The sequence below is a fragment of the Balearica regulorum genome, chromosome 11 (genome assembly GCF_011004875.1).
Source record: "Balearica regulorum gibbericeps isolate bBalReg1 chromosome 11, bBalReg1.pri, whole genome shotgun sequence".
Lineage (NCBI taxonomy): Eukaryota > Metazoa > Chordata > Aves > Gruiformes > Gruidae > Balearica > Balearica regulorum.
The window spans coordinates 748,967-764,422 of NC_046194.1; the positions used below are offsets into that span (position 1 = coordinate 748,967).

Below are 15,456 nucleotides of genomic sequence, written 5' to 3' on the forward strand. Positions count from 1 at the left end.
CGAGGGCAGGACCTTCCCTGGGCCCCCCGTCCTAGGGGAAAAGCCCACCCAGCCCCTTGTGTTACAGGCTGCCGTGTGCTTCGCAGGCTTAGGCGCCTCCCCACCCTGCTTTATGATGTTATCCTTCCAGGATAAAACACTCCCGCTGCCTGGGGAGGCCGGTTAACTGACATGCAAAGCCAGAAGCAATCTGCAAAGCTTCACGCAGTACAGAAATCAAGTTCAACACCACGTACGCAACATTTGCATGAGAACTCAAAGCTCTTCCAGCTTCAAAGGACAGTTTACACCACAGCAGCACTCCTACATTAATAAAAACAGCCTCAACTTGACGTTTCTCAAACTTCATTTGACACATAATTGCAAGAGAAGATCAAAGAGCAGGAGGAAATAGATGGGTTTGCGTTACCACACACATAGCAGAGCGTGGCAAGCGGGAGAGATTCCAAAAACCCCACCGTACTGAGCCACAGAAAGAAAATGATGTAAAGAAGCCGCTCTTACGACGACTGTGATGCTACGCGGTCACCTACGTCTGACGTCCTTGCTCATGGCCTCGAGCACGCAGCCTGCAGCGACTCTCGCCCGCGATGCCAGCGCCGGCTCCCACGGCACGGGGCTGCACGACACAACCGAGCTGCGGCCGGGGATGGACCCCCGGTGCCCGGCCCGAGGGGACGGATGGACGGACGGACAGACGCCAGCCCAGCACGCTCCGAGCAAGGCAGCCCTTGCAGCATCCGTGGGGGCCAGCCCTTTCGGGGCGAGCGAAGCAGTGCCGAGGAACCGCGCCATGGGCAGAGAAACGGGCAGCCGCCCCAGCCCCGGGGAGGAAGGCTAACCCCCGGCCCCTCTTCCTCCTCGGCCATGGCAGGCTTCAGCACTGCCAGCACAACGCATGGGACCAGCGCTGCCAGCCACTCTGCGTGCTCCTGGCACGAAAAAGAAAGGATGCAGCCAACTTTACAACAAAAAGAACTCACATTTCTGTCTCAAAGTTAGTTATTTGCTACCATTGGCTTTCATGCCCAAGATTATTACAGATGAACAATATTTTTATCTGCTTTAGTCAGTTTAATTTCTCATTTGGCACAACCTTATACTTAGTCATCTTACGGTGTCCCACGCATAGTCAACTGTCAGAGGTTTGTCAGTCTGCAAGAGAAAAACCCCACACTTAAAGCAGCAACTCTGTGACTGTAATCGCACGAGGACCCCCCCCAGGACGTGGGGAGCTGCACGGCACTCGGGAGGGCTGTCCCTGGGGTATTTCATCTATTTATTTCAGCTGGTAACACGTCAGAGTCAGGTGGAACCAGTTTCTCTGAATCCCTTGAAAGGCAAGAGGAGTTTAAGGCACCGAAGGGCACCCCTCATTCGGGTAACAGCCCCCCACTTCAGGCAAAGCCCTGAAGCCCTACCCGCTCTGCGGAAGGGGAAACCGAGGCACGCAGCAGACCAAGGGGAGCTGAAGTCCCGCTTACCGCCTCCCTCCTCCTCAGAGCAGGACAGCACGACTACCTCCACGAGCACGTGCCCTCCCCTCACGTGGGCTGGGGCGGCGCTTTCTGCAGCCCCCCGACAAGCTTCCTCCGCCGCCCGTGCTTTGGGCGGCACAAGCCTCGGCTGCCGCTGGAAGCCCTTCTTCAGCCCGCTCCCCACCCCGAGCTAACTGCCGGGAGCTGCTCCGGGCTCTGCCCCGCTGCAAACCCAACGGCAGCAGGGCTTTCCAGGGACGGCTTCCATGCTGGCCCCTGAACAACTGCGCTGGGCACGGTACTCCCTCCTGCTTCTCCCTCCAGAGGAGCAAGAGGTGGGGAAGCCCTGCCGCCTGGGAAAGCGCTTACCCCGCGGCTCTGGCTGTGGTTCCAGCCTCTCCCGGGAATGGGGAAGGGAAGGGATGGGAAGGGAAGTTCAGCTTTTCGTTAGAAATGTGAAGGGAAGCTGAAGTCAGCAGACTCCTGCAGAGAAGCGGCAGCTTGAAGCGGATGAATTTCTTCACCAAGACCCATGTTCCCCCACCGTGGGACCCACCGCCCCAGCCTCCCCATCGGGAAGCTCGGGGGTGGCAGTTTCGGCTCGGCAGCAGCAATGCTCCGGAGCTGCGTCAACAGACAGAAACCCTGGCAGGGACATCTCCATGCCGTGGCATCTCCCACGGGAAGGGGGGACCCACCTCTCCTCCTCTCCGGGATAGCCAGTGGGCACCCACGAGCAGGGTCCGCACGAGCCCTCACCTGCCTCCTTGAGAAAGCACCAGCACTTGCACCGCTCGTGCATGCCGCACATGGGAATCACTTAGGGAACGGGATTAAAGCCAGATCAACAGGAATTCTCCTCTGAGGAAGGGCCCGGGTCACAGCGAGCCTCAAGACCGTGGGGTATAAACACCAGTAAACAAGTCAGGAGTAAAGACATGGCTGCCTTAAAACTGCTCCCCGCGGCACATCACAGCCAGGTCACGCTCGCAGTGATTCACCGCTCGCCATCGCTGACCATCACCAACGATGGGATGGAGCAGAAGAGCTTAAAACCAGGAAATGGAAGGGAGGACGTGCAGTTGTAAAAGCAATCCATTTAATTAAAACAGCGCACCTACCAGCTAGACATATACCACTGGAAGCATTTAATATTACTCATGGTACTTGAATGACTTGTTTAAAAAATTTGCATGCAAGTTCACATATTAATTTGCTACAAATATGATTATGGTGAATTAATCTATGAGAAAAAAGGCTACAAAAACATCAGAAGACATCCCAAAATCTCCAAATACAAGTCACTGAAGTAGCACTTACTAGATGCTGGATGCCTAGCTTGTGCTGCTCAAATAACAAAGTGATACCAAGTGGGTTTTTTCTTTTTTTAGCTTCTAGAGCCTCTGCTAGAACACTCCTAATATTTTACTACCCAGCAGGTGGGCTGAGACAAGCTCAACTGGCCGGACACTTTCAATGAGAACGTTACCAGCAACCAAGAAAACATGCGTGCTCCTCATGTCACAGACAACTCGGAACCACCAGACTTCATCCAGCACATGAACTGAAGGTCCTGCAGAGCTCCACGTAAAGTCACGCTCACTTTTTCCCTATTACTTGGCAAATGGAAAATAAAAGACAACTTTGGGCAGTCTCAGGTTTTTGAGTCTAAGCGTGGACTGTGTTCATGGCAGATCACGTAAAGCCCAGCAGACCCTATCTCCCCGCAATGGGGAGCCGCATATCTTTTCTCGGTGGTCTGCATGAGTATCGCTGTGCTTGCATAATTCACGCGGATGCGTGTGTTTGTATCCAGCCAGGCGGTGCTGCGCCCGAGCCTTTTGTTCAGCAGTTTCCATCACCACGTCACGCTGGAGAGCCCACCAGCTGGGGACAGCAGGTGCTTGACACATCTACGAGTCTGAGCAAAACAGGGGATTGATTTGCTTTAAATCTCACGTTGGAGTTTATTCGCTAATTAATCAGCAAACACACAGACAATATACACATCTGTGAAGTCAGCAGAGGTCTGCACTCAGTGCAGTGAGTCAATACCTTGGAACGGTTCGGCCAAAGGTTTAACCAAGAGGGTGCCTCACCCATTAAAAGGATAAGGCGGAGGACAGGACCTCTGGACAGAGACCAGGCCCAATCGGAACAATCATTGTAATTAACCCTTGACGAAGGGATCTCACTCTCTCTCCCTCACCTTTGCTTCCCAGCCACTGAGGGACGGATCCATCCCCAGCGCTGCCAAGGGGCAGAAGCGAACCGTCAGCCGTCACCGCCACCGACTGGGCAGCGGGACTGACCGACCAACCATCGGCCCGCCGCGCTCAGCCAGCAGACGCACGCAGCCCCCAGTTCCTCTCCACAGTCCCACGTGGACAGGATCCAGAGAGGACAGCCTACAAGTTTTTTTCAAGTTACCTGTTCAGTAAAGGGGAGGGGGTGACTCCCCGGCGCTGACGGAGGCCCAGGCAGGTCCCAGCCCCAGCAGCCCCCCAGCAGCCCGCTCTGCCAGGCCACCCCCTGCCTCCTGGTTCAGCTGCACTCCTCAAAAAGAAAACAGCACAAAAACACCCCACAGCATTTCAGGCAGAAATGTGGGGGTTCCTCAGTCCTGGGGGGGGGCGTTATCTGTGCTGCCTGGGTGTACTCGGTTTCCTTCCTCCTTCGCCAGTCTCACTGGGACGTGTCTGCTGAGCCAGCAGAATCCCTCGCATCCCTGCTCCGAGTGCAGCATTAGGGTTTACAAACATTAAAAAGGGAAACGGTTTTGACCAAAACGATGAAGAAAAGCAGAGTATTTACATTAACAAGCAGGCTCGTTAAAATCTCGTTGGTTTTCTTTTTTTGTTGTTGTTGTTGTTTTTTTGTTTTCGTTTTCCCTGGACTGAGCAGAGATTTGGGGGTTTTTTGTAGTACATTTTAGCGTCTTACAGCCCTGTAACGTCTGCTGTTTCAGTCATACTAGCTTTTGTCTCCACTGTTTTCCAGATGGGCAAGCACAGGCTATTCCAGTCATGGCCTTGATAACGAGGAAGCTCTGAATTATTCTTAACAAAAGGGCAGCAGCTAAACCTATTAATACCAACTAAAAACCAACCAGCTGGCAAGAAAAACAGCGTACAATCAGAGTCTGCCCCGCTGATTTTTTTATTTATCTTCACTTGGGCTGATGCAAGCGCAGCACATAGCTGCTGTGCTGTCATGCCCTTTTGGCCGTATTTTCATGCACATTTATAAAAGCGGAGAAGATGTGAGAGATGACACCAGGAAAGTACATCTACAGCTCTTGGAGGCAAAAAAAATTCCAAGCAGACAGGTCAGGGAAGCGTTAAGTGTGCAGGACTGCATGGTTATAGATGAGACAACTGGGTCCAGGTACCTCTGATGGTCTCAGCACTCCTGAACAAGTGACTCAGAGTCAACAGTGGAGCAACAATTCTAAAGAATTCTCATCCTTGTTAAAAAAAAAAAAAAAAGCACCCAGGACAAAAGCAGGACCAGAGAGCCCTGGCTCTCTGCAGCGGCCCCCGGGAAGCAGGGCTGGGCGAGGAGGTGACCCGTGCTGCCCTGGCCACGCTCCACCCGGTCTCTGGTCAAGCAACATAACCGAGCGTCCTCCCCAAAGCCGGGATGACTCTCCTTACAGGCAGGCGGTGCCTGGGGGAGCCCGGCGGGGCCAGCGCAGCTCGGTGCCCGCACAGGGCCGGCTCCGGCAGCTTGCTGCCCGCGGCCTGCCAGCCCTCCCCGCCGACAAGGCGGCTGCCAAGGGCCGGGGTACGAGGCTCCGCGGGGAGCCGGGCCGGGCTGCGCCCCCGGGACGCGTCTGCAGGGCGATGCTCGAGGAGAAAGCCCGCCCAGCCCGGGGCAGAGAGCCGCTGCCTGCTGCCTGCTCCATCCCCGGCCCGGCCCGGCGGCACCAAACGGCGGCCCCCGGCACCTCCGCGCCCCTCCCCGCTCCCCCGGGGCTGGAGGCCGCCAGGCCCCCGGCCCGCCCGGCCTCCTCCCCCGCCCCCGGCCCGCCGCCGCTTCGCCCGCTCACCCCGTATGGCGGCGATGAGCGCGTTGCCGTCCTTGATCACCTCCTTGATGAACTTGTTGGTCCGCTCCAGCTCCTGCTCGTAGCACTTCAGCCGCTCCCGAAAGTCGGGGCTGTCCAGGTAGCAGTCGCTGAACTCCAGCGGCGGGTGCCCCATGGCTCCGCGGCGGCCGCTCCTCCCGCCGCCGGCACCGCCGCGCTGCGGGGCGGGTGAGCGCGGTTACGGCGCCCTCTCTCCGCCCCGGGCGCCCCGCACCGCGGCCATACCCCCGCCCCGGCGGGCACCGCCCCCGGCCCGGCCCGGCCCGGCCCTGCCCCGGGAGGCTCGGGCGGGCGGGGCCTACACCGCCGCCGCCACCACCGCCCCCAGCGCCGCCGGGACCGCCGGGCTCGCACGGCTGCGGGGGGGCTGCGGGCTGGGCCGGGCCGGGCGCTCGGCTGAGGCGACCCCCGCCCCGCCCGACCCCCCCCCGCTTCCGGCCGCCCCGCCGCTGCCGGGACTTGTAGTTCGGGCGGGGCCGGTCCCGGGCAGCCCGCTCGGTGCGGGCGGGCAGGAGCGGTGCTGGCTGCCGGGAGGGTGCAGGCACGGCCCTGCCCGCGGTGCGGCTGCCCCCGCCCCCGCCCCCGCCACGGCCGCGACCGGCAGCGAAGTGACGGCGGCGGTGCAGGCAGAGGCGGCAGCGCGTGCTCCCGGCGCGGGTCCGGGTCCGGGTCCGGGCTGCGGCCGTTCCGCGTTCGCCATTGTTCCCTCTCCGCCGTTCATGGCTGCTCGGGGCTCCCTTCCCCCATTACCGTGAGCCCCGGGCTTTCTGTGCCGGCTCTCCCTCCGGTGTCCGCTTCATTAACGCTAACGAACGTTTCCCGGTTTCTCCCCGGCAGGCTGGAAGGGATCGGCCTGCCCCTGCCGGGGGGAACCGCCGGGCGTCGCCCTGGAGCGGCCCCGGAGGCCATCCAGAGGCGGGTTTCGCTTCACTCTCGGTACCGGGTTTCAATCGCTGTGCCCGTTCGCCGCCCCGCGATGCGGCCCCATGGCGGCAGCGGCCCCTGCTCTGCCCCCTGTCCCGCCGCGCGCGGGGCTGCGGCCGGGGTCACCGGGGTCACGGCCTCGAGCCAGGCGAGGGCGCCCCCTGCCGGCGGGGCGGGGGGGGGTGTGCGCGGGCGCGGAGGAGGCGGCGGGCCGCCCCGCGTTGCCATGGACGCCCTGGCGGCGCGTGACGCGCCGGCGGTCGCCGCGCGCGGTGATGACGTAAGCACGGCCTCCACGTCGCCTGGGCAGCCAAGATGGCGGCGGCGGAGGGGAGCGGCGCGGCGGGGCCGTTGGTGAGCGGGGCGGCGGGAGCGGGCGGTTCCGGTCCCTGTCCCTGTCCCTTCGGGCGGGCCGCGGAGGGCCGCAGGCGGGGCGGCGGCGCTCGGTTGTGGGGTTGGGGCCGCGGCAGCGGCGGGGGGGGGCCCGCCTGGCCCTCGCCTTTGCCGGGCAGGAGAGGGCCCAGCGGCGCCGCGGGAGCTCCGGGTGCCCCGGGCTCGGGGGGCCGCGGTTCTGTGCTGCGGCCGGGCTGGCGGGGCCGGCGGCGCTCGGCCCACCCTTCCCGAAGCAGGGGCAGGCAGCTGCTCGGTGCGGGGGGGGGGAGCAGGCGGGGGCTGGAGGCCGCGGCTGGCTCGGGGGGCAGGGGCAGGGACGGGAGCCGTCGGCCTCCTGCCGCCCCCTCCCTGCTGCTTGCCGCCTGCCCCGGAGTTTGCTGTAGAACTGGTCGGGCTGTTGTTCTCTGTTTGCTTCTCTCTCCGGGACCTCGAGTGCTTCAACCTTCCGCTTGGGTGGAGGAAATCGGTTTTGTTGTCGTTCGGCCTCGGCAGCCTTGGCTTTGTGCTCGGGCTGTAGGTGTCTGTGCCGTTTCCCATAGAGTCTGTGAAAGACAGCGGGCTGGGGTGCGCTGCTGGGGCCGTACAGCTGTCGGGCATTGCGTTACTTACAAACCACAGACAGGCTTTTTACGTCCTTTGGTTATTGCTCTTTAAATAGAGGACAGAGCAGGTTACAGAAATGCTTGGCTTATACATATCTACTCGTCTCTAGACTGTGAGCTGTTTAAATCAAGCAGACAGGGTCTGAGCTCTGTTGTTGGCCACGTTATTGAATTGTAGTGTCTTTGAATTCTGAGCGGTTGTTTTCATCCTAAACCCAGGTGGAAAACATCTGAAGCGAGCATGAGCTGGTTTGGATTTCTTTCTTTGTAAAACTTTTAAAAACCATTTAGTTTGCAGGTCTCGCGGATGTGTCGATATCTGAAGATATTCCAGTGGAGGGGGAGATTACTGTTCCTGTCGGATCTCGCTCTCCTGATGAAGACTACTCCACGCTGGATGAGCCTGTTAGGGATACTATTGTGAGTCTGTGCCTCTGTCTGCGGTAAAACACGTGTTTTGCTGATATCTTTGGCCAACTGTTATGCAAAAACTGGGGGGGGGTGGTGTTTGCATAGCTCTACTTTACTTGTACTTCATTGTAAGTTTGGGGATTTTTTTTAAACTAGCCATGTAAAATGAATTCTTGTGGGTCAAAAAATATCTGAATTACAGCCCCAAAGTTTCTCTGTGATGTCAAAATCTTTGCAAAGGCCTCAGATGCAGCTTGGGAGAAAACTCTCCTGGCTAATAGGATTTTTCATTAATTTTCTTTTTGTAGAGGAGCAAACAAATTATTGTGCTTAACTGAGCGTTATTAAAGGATATAATCTTGTGGTTTTTAAGGAATGTAGACAAAGTAGGCATTGTTTGTTACAGAGGATGCTACAGAAATTTTTTGGTTGGATCCTGTCTTGATTTACCATCAATACTCCTTTACTTCTGCCTTGCTGCTTTTAGTTGTGAACTGTAATTTTTTATGAAGGGATAAATTAAAGTATTGCGTCTTTATTTCAGATGAGGGATCTGAAAGCCGTTGGGAAGAAATTTGTTCATGTCATGTATCCGAAAAAGAGTAGTGCACTTCTCAGAGACTGTACGTATAAGAAGATTTTCAAAATCTTAAAAGGGTGTTTTGCCAACAGACTGTGCCTACACGGGAGAGGAAGAGTTCGGTGGAACAGGGATTAGAAGTGCCTGGTTTGTGTTCTTCTTGTAGAATGCTGAATAGCAAACATGAAAAATCAGAGCATTACCAAAGCTCTTTAAAAGTGGAACATGTGCCAGAATACATAGAACACGTAGCTTTAACAGTTGGCAGGCTTTGAATAGATTGTGTTGTAGAATGCGGCATAGAAGATGCTAAATAACAAAAGTATAAGGAAGTATAATATGCAAAATGATACGTTGGAGTTGGAAAAGGTGCTTTATTGCTCTCGGGAAAATGAGCAGCATTCTGTGATATTTATGATTTTATTTTTTCCTTTACCTACAGGGGATCTTTGGGGCCCTTTGGTGCTTTGTGTCTCGCTTGCACTGTAAGTACTTGTAGTGGGTAGATTTGGGGGTTTATGGTCTTTTATGTTGGAGAAATGAGGAATTAAACATTTCTGATTACATGTGTTGAGATCGAGTTCATCTGGTCCTTCTCTGGCGTTCTGCAAACACTGCCTGTTTAGATTTTCATATGAAATGTATTTCTTGCACTTCAAGGCCATTGATCTCCATTCTTTAAACTTAAGATTTAAGGGTGAACTTTTCCTAGTCCCCTGTTCTAAGAATGATTTTACTGAAAGGTATCCCAATTCATGTTGTGCTTGATTCTAATGCGTTTGGCTGACTTTGACTCTAGCCTGCAAGGCTTTGACTCTTGTGCCTGCTACATATCCTGGAGAAGCGATGGAAAAAGAGAGGCTGTTGTAGGAGATCTTAGGTGGAGATGATGGTGGCTCCCAGGAGTTTCTGGTGTTCCACTGGAGCATATGTGGTAGGATGGAAATGTTGGTCAGATCTACCAACAAACTGAGGCACACCTGTGTTCTCAATGTACAGAAACTATACAGTAAAATAATTGGATCATTTAGGTTGGAAAAGCCCTTTGAGATCACCAAGTCCAACCGTTACGCCAGCACTGCCGAGCCCAGCACTAAACCACGTCCTCAAGCACCACATCTCCACATCTTTTAAATCCCTCCAGGGACGGGGACTCCACCACTTCCCTGGGCAGCCTGTCCCAGTGCTTGACAACCCTTTCGGTGAAGAAGTTTTTCCTAATCTCCAATCCAAACCTGCCCTGGCACAACTTGAGGCCGTTCCCTCTTGTCCTATCGCTTGTTCCTTGGGAGAAGAGACCGACCCCCACCTGGCTACAGCCTCCTTCCAGGGAGTTGTAGAGAGCGACCAGGTCTCCCCTCAGCCTCCTTTTCTCCAGACTGAACACCCCCAGTTCCCTCAGCCGCTCCCACCAGACTTGTGCTCCAGGCCCTGGGCCACTTGGTTGCCCTTCTCTGGACACGCTCCAGCACCTCAATATTGCAAAGCTTTAGCAGAAGTACACACTGTAATTTTAATATTGAAATCAATGCATTCTCAATTTTCCAGGCTTTGTGTTGTTTATGTCCTCTAGTTATTACAAGCTTTCCTTGAGGCTTTTGTGTTTTATCATGCACCACACTGCCTGCTTTGAGAGGTTACCAAACTTTTGGTGCTTCAATCTTTATCTTTTAGCCTGTTGTTCACGGTTTTATTCTCCTCTGTGTGCTTACACTGTCCTCAAAACAAGTAAATAAATGGACTGAAATGCCGTCAATTGAGCCACAACCATTTTTCTTTCCTTTGCAAAATTGAGGATACTACTAAAAATAACAGATGAAAAATAATTGGCCTGCAGCCTAACTGGGGATCAATGTTTCAGGCTCCTACTCTGTCATCTACTCCAAGTGTAGAAAACCCCAGTCATCAATTGCTAATGACTCCTTTTACTTGTTGCCCGCAACAGGATGCTTCAGGGTGGATCAGCAGATAGCAAAGACGATGGAGGGCCCCAGTTTGCTGAGGTCTTTGTCATCATCTGGTTTGGGGCGGTTGTCATCACACTAAACTCAAAGCTTCTTGGAGGAACTATGTGAGTACTGGTTCATTTAGTAGCAGTTAAAATGCTCCCGTGCGTGGAGTTTCTGCAGTGCTTTGGTTTGACTACTTTTTTCCCATTTCTGTCTCTTCTTTCCAGATCTTTCTTTCAGAGCCTGTGTGTTCTGGGTTACTGTGTCCTGCCCCTGACAGTGGCCATGCTGGTGTGCAGGCTGGTACTGCTGGCAGGTTCTGGGACCATCAGCTTCATCATACGTCTAATTGTAGTAGTAGCTATGTTTGGTTGGTCAACGTTAGGTGAGTACCTCCTTGCATTAGAACGCTGTTGCGTGTGTCGCGTAGCGCGATGCTTGAGGAGGTAGATCTGCACGCGTTCGTTGGGTAACGCCCACGGGGGTTGTAGGTCAAGGTGTTTCCTAGGCTGCTGAAGTATTGTAGAAATAGCTCTTCCCGGCCTTGTGTTGGCAGAGGTTCAGCCTCTGCTCCCGTTGATTTTCATGGTCATGTGCAAATCACCTTTGGCAAAGGGCAGTAACTTAATATTAAACCCTGTGTGAGAGTACTGGGTACTCTGTGATCTGTGTTATAAATACTATTAGAAAATGCTAATTTCATACAGATGCATTTCATTATTTCTCCTGTTTTTAATCTGGAAGTATGACTTGTTACAGAATGTTAATCAGCACTTATCTTTCTATATGATAAAGACAGTTTTAATTGGTGATTATAGACCATTGGTGTTGAGTGATGGATTACTCTGTTTTCCCTTCCAACAAAATTGTAATGCAGATCTAATTCAGGGTTGTTAACATCTGCAGTGGATCTTAGACTTGTAGTTTCATGCTGCTCACGTTTCGATATTTTTCTTTTTCACCAGCATCCACAGCTTTCCTGGCAGACAGTCAGCCTCCAAACCGCAAAGCTCTTGTTGTGTACCCCATCTTCCTCTTCTACTTTGTTATCAGCTGGATGATTCTCACCTTTACACCTCAGTGATCTCCGATCAGACGAGACTGTGTAATACGGACTGAAGTTTTTTCATGAACACTGCAGTTAATCATTGGCTTTATCTCTTTCTAATTTATATATATAGATATTGTAAAAAGGCAGGTTTTGGGATAAAGCCAGAGAACTGCAAAAATTGGTCGTTTGTGTGTCCCTCTTTTTGAAAGATACAGAGGTCCAGCTGCTGAGGGTTTTTTTTATTTAGCCCTGCTCTTTAGTTGTGCTAAATAAAAAGTGCCTGCTGTGACAAGGATTATTGTAGCTGATGAACAGAGCGGGAGATCCTGGAGTTTCAGGACATCGGGTAGATGAAGATGAAGTTATAGGATCGCACGACTTGGCCGAGTTCTTGCCTGTGCTTGGATTCTCCCTGAAGATGAATATGCCTTATGAAATAATAGAACTTCATTACTGTTATGTGTTGGGTAGGGAAGAAATGTGTTTGACTCCTTTTTCATTCACTTAGAGTAGTGAAATGTATATAAAGTGCATCACAGGACTGTGAGCTTTCACTTCAGTCGGATTTCAGCAGAAAAGAAGTTGGGTCCATTTTGCAGTTAATTGGAGCTGGGCAGGAGGAAACTGCCTTTGCTCATGTTCATTATTTATGTTTCATCCCTTCATATGTCTAGAAAGGAGTGTTTCAGCCAAATGCCTTCAGCACCATAGTTACACTGACTAATCTGCGTTATTGCCCAAGAGGGAGTGTGCTTACACTGGATAACTACAAATCTTTTCATGTGACCGTAGGTTAGAGAGTTACAAGTCCTGGAGAAACAGTCAGGGCTGGTTTGCAACAGGGACTTGGCTGTGTCTCTGCATGTTGAGACTGGAAAATTGTCTGGGGAGTACCAAGTAAGGTATATAGATGTGTTTTATTAAAAAAAAAAAAAAAAGCTGTGTGAAGTAAGTTGAGGTTTTGCTACGGTAAGATATTTGGGTGCTAATGTACCACACCAGGACTTAAACCTGAAAGTTCTAAAATGAGTTGAAGGAAGGAAACTAAGTGATGATGCAGGTGGTGGCTGCTGTGAATAGGATGTGCATTCCAGTTTAACTGCTCTGATGTGACTTTTCATCTGGTTGTTTACATGGGCAGCGTTTCAACATAAACGTGTATGAGTGCATATTGTTTCTTTGTGCTTACAGTGAGATGTGGGAAACTTTTCTATAGGTTTTTTTGTTTGGTTTGGGTTTTTTTGCGTAATACTTTTTATAAAAGGGGAGGAGGGTTTCTTCTCCAGTTCCCTGTAGGTGCATTTCTGTACCTTGCTTGGAGACCCACGCGCGGGTATACGAGTGTGTCGCTGATATTTCAGCGTGGGGATTGAGACCTGGAGAGTTGCTCTTTGAAAACTGTATGGAAATTATTTCTGGTGTCCATTATTTTCAGTAAGCCATCCAAGGGGAGAGCTTTGAAACATCTGGGGGTGAAAAAGCTGCTGTTAAAAATGTCACTTTTTCTGAAAATGAGCATCGTATTTCCTTTTTCCTCTAGCAACGCAGATTGACCTGAAATGGATGTGTGTGGGTCCTGCTGAGGTGTAAATATGCCTAATTTATATTTATATATAAAAGTGCAGTTTCTGCTATAAACACTATAAGTATTTGGTAGTTGGGATGGAAATTCCTAAATGTGCAGGGCGAAGGTACGTTTTTGCGTTTCTGGGAGTGTGGAGAAGAGGGAAGGAAAAATCAGTTGTTCTCGGCAGGGACCCAGCTTTGCAGCAGAACCGCCGTTACCAGTGGGCGCGTGAAGGGGACGGCTGTTCTCGCTGCTTTGGCCGTGGCTCCGCGAAGGCGCCGTGAGGGGAACTGTAGCGTTTCATAGACGCGGATATAAAATAGAAATAGGGAATTTTTAAACTTCTGTTAAATTATTACTGGCATAGAATGTGATTTTTCTTTTCAGTACACAATTTTCTGTCCGTTTAAATGTTAGTTTAGCTTTATGAAGCTGAAAAGAAATGTTCAAGGGAAGTCGCTAGTTAAGCGCTAGTAATGGCTACAGTGGGATTCGTTGAGCCAATCTTTCTTTCCTACTGCAGTGCGGGAATTTGACTGTACGTCTAGAGAAATCCTGGGAATTCTGTCTCTCTAGTGTCTTGTGACTTAAGCTGATAATATATCTGAAAGATAATTGGAGTAACATTTAATTGATGCAGTATCTTTTTGAAAAGAAGGAAAATAATTTTTAAGAGGAATTAAAATCCCAGCTTTTTCCTTGCTTGTTTTTGACTTAAATACAAGTCTCATGATGGTTTGTTCTGTAACATTGCTCTTGGCTTATACAAGAGAAAAGAAAATTATTTTTATATTAACTAGATTTACTTTTCAACTGGTCACCGAAGTTTTTAGTCGAGAGGTGTTTTTAATCGGAAAGAATAGGCAGAAATATGCTGGTTGTGAAGGTGTGATTGATTGTTTTTTGACTTGTGGCAATCCTTTAGTATGGAAGCCATCATCTAAAGCTGTAAATTCTTTACGTGGATTTCTATCGCTAAAGATGTAACTTGCCCTAAGGTTTTAGCTGGCAGGATACAGGTAGGAAACTAGACTTTCTGAGTTTTCATGCCTCCAGTTGAATAAAGTTACATATCCTATGTGTGGGAGTTTTTTTAATCGTCGTTTCCTCTAGCAGAGGACGTTCATGTCCTTGCCCAGGAGCTCTAGTTGCTGTGGCTCCTTGCCTGACTCGCCTGGCTTCTCTCAGCTGTCTGTTGGGTGAGATGTGCTTGATGCCGATACACTGTGTGCTTTTAAGCGTATCTGCTCAACAATAATTTCCCCACTGCAATGTGATAATCGGTTCTGGAAGAGCTTCACTGAGAGTGGCTTGGTCTTTCAACCTGAAAGTGATAATCTATTGAAAAAACGTGGCCCTTTTGATAAGTAGAGTACAGTTGCTGAGAAAGGCAGAGCAAGCGATGAGCACCAGAGGAAACGAGATCAATTGAAGATTAACTTTCTCCTATGACTTCAAAAAATTAAGAAGCCAAAACTGGAATTTGTTCCTCAGCCAAATGCTGATGTTCTGTAGAGCCACCACGTTTATGGAATCGGCTCGCCCCTCGGCAAACAGGTGGTTCCCAAAGGGAGCTAGGTACGGGCACATGGCAGCACGATTGAAAATACTCAGGTTTAGGCAAGGGAAATGCCTTGAGCTTATTTGATATTCGCAGAGTGCTTGGAATTCCTGTTGCTGATAGTCCTTTCCAATGACGGTGTTACATGGGAGCGCCTGTCCCTTCAGTTCCTTCTTCCTGTTCAGCCAGTTACTGAACGCGTTCCTCCAGAAATGCACGCAGGTGAGCAATCCTTATAACCGCGGCATAGATTTTTAATTTGTTAGGGAAATGTATGTGATAACTTGATTGTCACGCTTTCCGAGGGGAAGAGGTCTCTTCCTTCTTGTTTGAAGCCGGCTGAGGGAGGGGTAGTGAGGAGAAAAGCGGGTGTCTTGCCTTTAATGAAGTGTTTCAACTTTTCTGTAGGGAAAGTGAATGACTTTCTGATGCATAAACCAGGCTTGCTTTCCTACTAAGATTTTTTTTTTTAATACTGTTTATCAAATGAAGTTGTTGTTTGTGTTTGAATCTGAATTTAATTTTGATCTATTTAATGCCAATGAAAAAAAATGTGTTTGTTTTAACGTTAAAATTTATAAATTAAACCACGCTGAAAGACCTGTGGGCAATCTTAGAACCGCTGTGTGCGCCTGGTTAGCGGTGCAGAGCAGCCCGTGCTCCCGGGGCTGCCTGGGAGGGAGGGAGGGAGGGAGGGAGGCAGCACCTTCGGCCGGCAGCAGCTTGGAGTGTGTTCAAAGGCGGAGGGGGGAAACCAGCTGGGCTCTCCACTGCTGTGCCCGCGGAATGCTCCTGGGCATTTTGTTCCTGTGCCTGGGCACCAGGGAGTCGGCAGGGGCTGGTGAGGTAT

At 51.6% G+C, this 15,456-nt stretch overlaps 2 protein-coding genes across 2 annotated transcripts in view; one reads left to right on the forward strand and one right to left on the reverse strand.

Annotated features, from left to right (window-relative positions):
* The window catches only part of OPHN1 (oligophrenin 1), a 66,366-nt gene extending 60,292 nt beyond the window's left edge, over window positions 1-6,074 (reverse strand). Inside the window, exon 1 of the mRNA XM_075762975.1 lies at window positions 5,530-6,074. Coding sequence (XP_075619090.1) covers window positions 5,530-5,683 — 154 coding nt within the window. The 5' untranslated portion in view covers window positions 5,684-6,074. The remainder of the gene's footprint in view (window positions 1-5,529) is intronic.
* Window positions 6,075-6,693: 619 nt separating this feature from the next.
* On the forward strand, window positions 6,694-14,123 carry YIPF6 (Yip1 domain family member 6). Its single transcript, XM_075762980.1, has 7 exons — window positions 6,694-6,846; window positions 7,779-7,907; window positions 8,443-8,521; window positions 8,921-8,963; window positions 10,424-10,549; window positions 10,655-10,812; window positions 11,393-14,123. The coding sequence occupies exons 1-7, from the start codon at window positions 6,808-6,810 to the stop codon at window positions 11,509-11,511; spliced, it is 693 nt and encodes a 230-aa protein (XP_075619095.1). The 5' UTR covers window positions 6,694-6,807; the 3' UTR covers window positions 11,512-14,123.
* Window positions 14,124-15,456: the final 1,333 nt, after the last annotated feature.

Bases quoted from the DNA above. Each gene is read 5' to 3' on its own strand.
- YIPF6 (XM_075762980.1), top strand. From the start codon at position 6,808: ATGGCGGCGGCGGAGGGGAGCGGCGCGGCGGGGCCGTTG. The intron at 7,908-8,442 runs GTGAGTCTGTGC...TCTTTATTTCAG, and splicing joins AGCCTGTTAGGGATACTATT to ATGAGGGATCTGAAAGCCGT. The intron at 8,964-10,423 runs GTAAGTACTTGT...TGCCCGCAACAG, and splicing joins CTTTGTGTCTCGCTTGCACT to GATGCTTCAGGGTGGATCAG.